The sequence below is a fragment of the Nelumbo lutea genome, chromosome 1, assembly GCF_056320005.1.
Source record: "Nelumbo lutea isolate HS-2025 chromosome 1, American lotus-T2T, whole genome shotgun sequence".
NCBI lineage: Eukaryota > Viridiplantae > Streptophyta > Magnoliopsida > Proteales > Nelumbonaceae > Nelumbo > Nelumbo lutea.
The window spans coordinates 62660758-62669089 of NC_142684.1; the positions used below are offsets into that span (position 1 = coordinate 62660758).

The following is an 8332-nucleotide window of genomic DNA, read 5'->3' on the forward strand; positions in this document are numbered from 1 at the left end:
TTGTCGTGAAGTATCTTTTCTAGAAAGACAATTGCTGGTTCTCCTTGTTTCAGCGTGGTTGGAATCACTGGCACTTGGAGAGAAGATGTGGACATTGGTGAAAGTTTGGAAAGAACAATAGCAAACGAAGGCTTCTGGGGAGGCAGATTAACATTGGGATTTGCCATGGGAGGGAGACGACGCCTAGGGTTTCAATTATATAAAAAGAAGAAGATAAAAGGCTTAAACCTTCCTTTGAGATTTCACCTAGCTTAATAATAATACTGGAACCTCCCCTTATCATTAAAGGACTTAAATCACCCCTAATGACTCATATAACAAGACAAAAACTAACCCCTGTTAAAACTATCATTAATTGCCCTTAGAACATGATCATTTGTACCATTAAGGGGGCGTTCTTTTTGGGATTCTCAGAGGGGGAAAGTTGGTCAATGGGATTGGTTCCCATTGACCAAAAATCTCATGTTCTTTTTTCAGATTTATTTGGGGATAAGGGAATGTTTATTTTCCTAGGTATCCATCTCCTAAGTGGGTAAATAACTTTCCCACCTAAGGGGAAAGTTGTCAACAGTTGAATGGGACAAAAATGCCCTTTTAATAATGGATTTTTATGGCTAAAATGGTCATTGACTTATTTATATGAGAAATAAAAGAACATGGGTAAATGCACTTACCCGGGTAAGTGTTTCCTAGGAAAAATTTACCCAGATAACTACATTTACCTGGGTAAGTAACTTACCGAAAAGTGAACGGGGCCTAAATTTTTATCAAAAAACCAGTTGTAACCCTATTTAACTCAATAATGCTTTCTTCAATGGAAACAAAGTAGACTCTTCTTATATATCGAACTTCCAAGTTATCTCAACAACACCCTTTTTGGCTTGTTGCTCCCTTCATTTGTCTCCCTAACTCGTTCCAAACCACTATTGGTTGGGACTGCTATTCTTGTGAATATTGTGTTGCAAGGTTTTTTAAAACCAAATTGGTCAGCGAACCAGTCAGGGGTCCGGTTTCCGGGTCAAACGATCCGATCATTCGAATTGAATAGAAGGCTCATTCTGGCAAAAAAATAAAAATAAAAAATAAAAAAATAAAAAATAAAAAAATAAAAAACTGTTGGACGGTTCGAATGCCCGAGTCAACAGTTTGTTGACCAAATCAACAATTTTTGGCGAAATAACAGTTATGGGATAAAACAGAACCGGTCAGTCTCATTTTTTTTTCTGGCCCAACCATCCGATCCAGTCCGGTTTTGAAAACCATGCCGTGCATAGTCTAGATTCGGTACCACACTAAATTCTTGGAAGAACAAATCAATTCATGCATCACAACAAGCCTAGCTCTCATTCATTATATTTTCTTTATTTTTCTTCGTGACAATGAGCAAAACCAGGATTAAAAACATATATTCATAAGAAAAATGCACAACCAATTAGTTTCTTTTTTTAATTGTTTGTTATAACCATGAACTCAAAGAGCCCATTTTAGCTTTCAAGAAGATAGTTGCAATAGTAGGGAAACCGAATTAATATGTCCTAATTACAAGTCAAGTCACTAACTTTTTTTAACTGTAATAGAAGAAAAAGGTGTTCTCATTAGTATGGTATTTTTGTTTGGCCAATAAGCATTCTTTACCATTAAAGTCAAACATGGGTCAGATTATGATATGGAAAACCATTTCATATCTAAAATTTCTACTACTGCCACGTATCCGACAGTTACCGGAATTATTATTTTTATATTTTAATTAAAATTTAAAACATTCTTTGACCTATCCGTTAACCGAATCTTATCTTCTTCCGGTTCCCTCCTCTGTTCGAACTTCTCTCGCTTGAAATCGTAAATCTATAGATCACAGTGCATTTAATCAGCATCCAATCTCTCACTCTCAATCACAGGTATTTTCTTCTTCTTCTTCTTCATGTTTTCTACAATCGATTCCATATTTTAGTAAATATCCTCACTAAACATCTCCCTAACAGTCGATTCCATATTTTTTGCAATCACTAAACATCTCCCTAACAGTCGATTCTATATTTTCTGCAATCAAACAGTCGGCAGTCGATTCCATATTTTCTATATCCCAATTGGCCAATTACCACTAACAGTCGATTCCATCTCCTTCTTTCTCCTAGATTTTTTTTTTTTTGCTGAACACAATACCCTCACGTAAGTCTTTGATTGTATTATAGGTTTGGTATTGCACAACCCCATTGGATTGGTTTTCTTGCCACCACATCAAAACCCGAGGTGATATTGAAGAAAGTAAGTACCTTCCCTGATTTTTTATTTAATTCTGTAGTTGTTCTTTCAGTTCGTGCATATAGCCATAGGCAAACACAAATTGTATTTTTCATGCATATTTTTGTAGGTTGTTCACAAGTTATTAAAACAAACTATTTAAAGCTTAGAACTTTAGATGACCAAATTCCAATGGTAAGATTATTGGTTATGGAGATAGCTAGAGTAGGAAGAAGTCTGACTATAATAGATAACTATGCTGAATTTCCCCATTCCAGTTACAATCCAGCTAATTACAAGTTACAATCTAGCCCTGAATTTCCCCATTCCAGTTGCTCCTTTAATATGCCTACTATTGCCAATGCAATTGCCATTGCATTGGAATTTCTAGGCATCCAATTGAATGAGGTATTCAAAGAAGCACATAGAAATAGTCCCTCCCTCATCATTGGTCTAACCCTGCGAGGTGACTCATCTTGGTTCTTCAACCATCAAATAACAGTTTGACAATCATTTTCTACCTCAACATCTTTAGGCCTTGGAGTGTTCCTGTAAGCAATTGGTCTAACCTTCTACCACCATCAATTCAGCCCTTAGAAAGTCCCCATAAACAGTTGGACATGAAAAACTAAGAAGATGTTACCATTTTCATCTCAGTACACCCCCACACCTGACTCTTGGATTTCCAATACAGGAACCATTAAAGTTAAATTAATCCTTCCAGCTATCAGTGGGGACCACACTATCAAGTACAACTGTCCATTTGAAAGAAGCCCCAATCTCCTTTGTTATGTTGGTGATCTCCCTTTATAGCATGCCTATAAATCCAAGTTTCCAAGCTGCCAGACTTCAACCAAACAATGAGCACTTTAGAGTCTCCTTCCACCTCTATTTACTTTTCTACATTCAAATCACTCTAAGAAGAGATAGTCCATCCATCTTGAGATAATGGAATTGGAATGTTCAAGAATGTTGAGATCCACCAAACAGCTTCACTGGATAACACACTTGAATCATGATATGGTAACTTTGTCTCAAGCATTTAACTTAGTGCAAGTTGAGGAGACCTGTTGTTTGATCATTCTCCACAAACTCTCATAAACTTTCATATAATAATTATTTTCACATGTTTACAATAGATATTTTCAGATTTTCAATAATTGTTAGTGCAAGTAGGGTTTGAATAATTGTTATAAGCTATTGGAGAGATATTTTCATTTAAACAATTAAAATCTGGAAATTTTAAACACAAAAACTAAATATATCCATGGCAATCATAATTTACATAAAGAACAAGACTGTTTTCTGAATTCAAGACAATGATGTCTGCAAATAGTAATGGACCAATTTTCACTCTGCATAGAAAATGAAATAATGACATGTAAAACCAAAATAATGTAATTCTACCTTGGACGTGTCACAATCACAGGAGTAGCAGCTATTGCTGGAGTGCTCCAGCTTGTATCAGGTTTAATATCAAACAGAACCTCGTTACATACCCTAGAATTTTCAACCTTTTCCAAACCCAAGAAGCCATGGTTTCCTCATGTCTTCTTTCATCTCCCAGAAACCAATTGGAACTTAAACCTCAGAAGGCCCTTGAGAGAGGTATAGATTGCTGAAATTGCAATCCTTTAAACTCTCTTAGATAGGTCTATATCTCACTTGCTACCCCTGACTGATAGATCTAGAAACCTAGCTCAAATATCAACTAAATCTTTTTCAAGGCCCTAGTGTTGGATGATCAGGTGTCAAACTTCCCGCTTAAGAAGGTTTGGTTTTCACACATCCTTCTTAGAGTCTCCTTTTTTGTGTCGAAGTATCTAAAGAAAATAAACACTTGTGACCTGCTTCACAAGAAGAACAAAGGCAGATTGTGTATTTCCCCTCATGTTTGCACTCCTTGCCTCAGTAATGGTGATATGGCTAAGCACCTCCTTTTACATTGTCCCATAACTAGGAAGATTTGGTGTTATTTCCTCAACTTAGTTAGGTATAGCTGGGTCTAGCTTCTACATCCATGTGGATATTTTTCTAGCTTCTACATCCATGGGATATTCTTCAGTACAGCAAGTGATTTAACTGATCATGGAACCTGTGAATTAATGAATTTTATCTGGTATACAAAAATTAAAATTATTAAAATAATAATTATGGTATCCTGTTACTGGCTTTGTAAAGATTAACTAGTCTAGTTAGTAGTTAGTGTACTGACTCTTGCAATGATAAAGTAAGGAGTTCTTGGTTTAGAATAAAGGTTTAAGTCATACCTTCATTATGTAATGCTTTAGACATTTATTGCTATACTCCTTCTTTTTTTCATGCTTTTTTATTCTACATTCATTGTTCATGGTGTTTGTTGCAGATGGGGAGAGCTATTGATGTCTGTTTACTCAGCTTCAGAAGGTAATTTCCTGAAACCAAGAATAAATGAGGTACTGATCCATTAATGCCATTCTTTTCATTTTCTATGATATGCCTGCTTGTGAAGATAATGACCTAATGATCATAATTCATGTAAAAAAACAAGACAAGTAATAAAAGCTTTGTATAGTTTGTGGATTTATTGCCTTAAACACATAGACCTAGTTTCAGATGCAACTTGCATTGAGCTTAACAATTGGATTGCTTGATTTGTCACATGGACAGATTCTTGAGACAAATAGAATTTTATTCATTAAAATCGATGGGAAACAACTAAGAGCTTAAGCCAAACCCTGTATGTTAATATTCTACACCCTACACTTGCTTGCTTTTACATATTATTCTAGTTCCCGATTTCTTAACCTACACTTTAAGATTACTATTGATTAATCATGTTTTGTTTTGACTTTTGTGCAGAGGACAGTTTTGAAAAGGACAAAATATTGCAGTTTTTTGGAATATAACAAAATTCCATTAGTTACCATGCTGACTAAACTTAATTCCGTGAAAGTATACTCCAACCCTATCAAATTCCAGGTTGCCATCACTCTTCTCAAATTTGTACAAATTCTATTTGATTGGTTCTTTTAATAAAAGTGAAGTTACTCATCAAGAAAATTACTCTTCTGAAATCTTTCTTTTGGCTTAATGCTAATTTTTGGGGGAAGCGGTGATTTTAGTGTAGGAAGGTCCATCTAAAAAGCTGCTAATTTTTGGGATTTTTCAGCCAAACTGTGAAAACGTAATTCCTTTTTCTACTTTGCATTTCCATTTCCAGCGCAATTTAAACACAACATAAAAGAAAACTTATGAATGGAAAAATGATTTATTAGTTTGGAACCATCAATTTATCCACTGTGTGATCAGACACCTGAAATTTTCATGTTATTCAATATAATCTTGCTATAACCTCCTCTCCTCTTGTCTTCTATAACGTGCCTATGGTCTATGCCTATGTCCTTTGTTGATGATCAGAATGCCAAAGACATCAATAGGATATGGAATTTGGTTGCATAGTTTCTAGGTGGCCCTCTATTGGAGAGTGACAGAGAACGTGTGTTTGGGTTTGATGGTTCGGTTGGAGGAAATAAATTTTTTGGTCTTGGGGGAAACAACCATGGTAAAATTTATAGTGTATTTTTCCATGATAGCTGGGACATTATAAAGGATGGCCTTATGTCAAGTTTATGGAATTATATGAGAGGGGGGATCAATAAAACACTGCCATTATCTCTATTCCTAAGAGGTCAAGTGCTGTTAAAGAAAAAAATAGATATCTAGGAAGTTTGGCACTTTCAGCTCTATTGTTTTATATGTGTTGGTCTAGTGGGTAGTTTTTATGTGGTCATCTTTAAAATAATATCTAATAGTATTGATAAGGATTTGTTCACAAGTGACTTCAGATTTCAACTTTTAGCTATTTATGATTGTAGTATACAGCACTCTAATGAAGATTCTTAAATTGATTAGTCAGGAGGCTGTAATTACTCTCAGTTGGACTACAAAGGAACATAATGTTATTGCTGATCCTTCCTATGATGTAAATCTTCTTTTACCTATTAATGACATATGCTTTTATTTTGTGGAAAATTTCCAGCCTTGGTTGAAACTTGAAGCTGATTTAGAAATACTTTGATCATTGTAAAATGTCTTTGTTTTCAAGTTCAGGGCTTTATCATTTTCAAACCTGTTTTTAACTTGTGGTTGCTTACAACTGTATCTTTTTCGAATTTCAATTAGCAACTTCCCCATGGAAACTTTCCTTTCTTGGTGTGATAGAATGGCCAAAAGGATCATATATTATTTGATTTTACTTAACTATTAGGTCTAAAAGTCTACATGAAAACCATTAGGCATAAAAACTTTCTATGCCTCATGTATTATGTAAATGCTTTGGTGTGGCCTCTTTGATCCATAAGTGTATCCTTGTTATAGAAGATGGATATTTATCATAATGTCCTGTATATGATGTCCTAAAAACAGGTCCTCTCTTTTCTTAAGTTTAAGAAGAGCAACCAAATGCCAGAAGATTATATGAAGCCTTGTAAAGAAGCAGTTGCAATCTTTTGGCATGCTAGAATGTATGTTGATGTTGTTCAATTTAGCAGTTGATCTATTATTGATTCTTATTGCTTTCCCTAATGAATGGAATTGATTTGTCACTCTTTTTTATGTAGATATGATGCTGGCTCAAAGACTTCATTTTGAGGTACCTGAGCTGAAGTTGAATCTGGCCAGTAGGTCTACCTGAGTTGTTTTTGTTACTTCACTGCTTCATCCTAAATTTGATGCTCCACTTGACACTTCGTTCTCCTCAAGGGGAAGGGCTGGAGTGTGACCTTGGAAGATGTGACATGTCCAAATAACTTGTCTTTCCTTGAGAAGGTTGTGCTACAAGAGCATAGCCACTTATCATGGCCACAATGCTTTTCATTTGTCTTGAGATCTGTAATGACAACTTCTTACTGTTGCATCTGTTGCAAGTGTAGCTCTTGTCACAGTGAGATCACTTATAATGACTTTTTCATACACAGCATAGTCTTCAGTGGTTGGAACTTCATATAGGATTTGTCTACGATGGAAGTTAGACCATTCTACTTATAGGATCTGCCTCTGGGACAAGGGAAAACAAGAGATTTATGTCTATATAAAATGTCAACCTGCGGGTATGTTGGTGCTAATCTTGCAGCTCTATGCACCGAGTTTGTTCTTCACTGAATCTGCTTTAGAGAAAGATGTGATCGACTTGGAAGATGAAAAAGTAGATGCTGAGATATTCAACTTCATGGCTGAAATAGTACATCTTGTGATCACCAAGTGGATTTGCATTGGAGGATATGATACATTATTCGAAATATTGATTTGTTTAAGTCCTTGTAATATTTATATATCTATTGGATAATGTATTTGAATAATTTATTTTGGATAGTGTATTTGAACATTTTATTTTGGATATGATAATAATTAATATTTAAATTGTTTGAGTTTTCATGTATCAATTTTCAAAATGTATGAAGCATGTATTAAAGTGATGGATCAATAAAGTGCAGGTGTAAAAAAATTATTGAAATTAACCTTCCATATAAATAAACACAGCTCTGAGCCGGCGATCAACTAATTGATAGCTTAGTCATAAATAATGTTATGTGTGGCAATCGGATATATGATATAAGCCAGCGGTTCAAACCGCCACCTGAAAGAGAAGTCATCTTTTGGCAAAACTTTAGCCGGCGGTTCAGACCGCCACCTAAAGTAACTGGCCATTTTTGGCAAAACCTAAGCCGATGTTAAAAAATGCCTGCACAAATGTTAATTTCAAATCTAGCCGGCATTCTACTATTATTTGTACCGGCGGTTTTCAACGCCGATTTTTTAAATATTTATTTATTTTTTTACTTTTTCCCGGTGCATAACTACCGGTATAAGGAAGGATAAGCCGACAATACTGACAAACTGCCAACAATGCTTAATTTAATGGACTAAGTTGGTGCCCACCCACACTAGTGGTTTTATGCGAATATTGTGGTGGACTATATTTTTGTTGATGGTGGCTATACAAGTCAATGTCGGCGCTCATGAGATTTGTGTCGATGAATCAAGACCGCCAGCTAAAGCTTGTTTTTTTGTAGTGTCCATTCACCTCATGGCAGGGCTGAGCAAATCCATC

At 35.3% G+C, this 8332-nt stretch overlaps 1 protein-coding gene across 5 annotated transcripts; it reads left to right on the forward strand.

The window, feature by feature from the left end:
• Nucleotides 1-1768: 1768 nt before the first annotated feature.
• LOC148874875 (protein disulfide isomerase-like 1-6) lies at nucleotides 1769-7656 on the forward strand. Of its 5 annotated transcripts, XR_016096057.1 has the most exons (9): nucleotides 1778-1898; nucleotides 2193-2265; nucleotides 4607-4647; nucleotides 4891-4960; nucleotides 5083-5202; nucleotides 6136-6205; nucleotides 6649-6746; nucleotides 6843-7050; nucleotides 7200-7656. XR_016096057.1 is itself a non-coding variant. In XM_088942103.1 (6 exons), exons 3-6 carry the CDS (start codon nucleotides 4623-4625, stop codon nucleotides 6871-6873), a joined length of 303 nt encoding a protein of 100 aa, XP_088798229.1. In that variant the 5' UTR covers nucleotides 1778-1898; nucleotides 2193-2265; nucleotides 4607-4622; the 3' UTR covers nucleotides 6874-7656. The 5 variants fall into 5 exon arrangements, 1 of the variants encoding a protein (XP_088798229.1); XR_016096063.1 differs by lacking the exons at nucleotides 6136-6205; nucleotides 7200-7656 and having other exon boundaries at nucleotides 1769-1898; nucleotides 4607-4676; nucleotides 6843-6983; XR_016096051.1 differs by lacking the exons at nucleotides 6136-6205; nucleotides 7200-7656 and having other exon boundaries at nucleotides 6843-6983.
• The last annotated feature ends 676 nt before the right edge of the window (nucleotides 7657-8332 follow it).

What these genes read in the sequence shown, in the direction of transcription:
- LOC148874875 (XM_088942103.1), top strand. Translation starts at nt 4,623, where the DNA reads ATGTCTGTTTACTCAGCTTCAGAAGGTAATTTCCTGAAACCAAGAATA. An exon ending in TGAAACCAAGAATAAATGAG is followed by an intron (nt 4,677 to 5,082) that starts GTACTGATCCAT and finishes ACTTTTGTGCAG; the next exon opens with AGGACAGTTTTGAAAAGGAC. An exon ending in ATCTTTTGGCATGCTAGAAT is followed by an intron (nt 6,747 to 6,842) that starts GTATGTTGATGT and finishes TTTTTTATGTAG; the next exon opens with ATATGATGCTGGCTCAAAGA.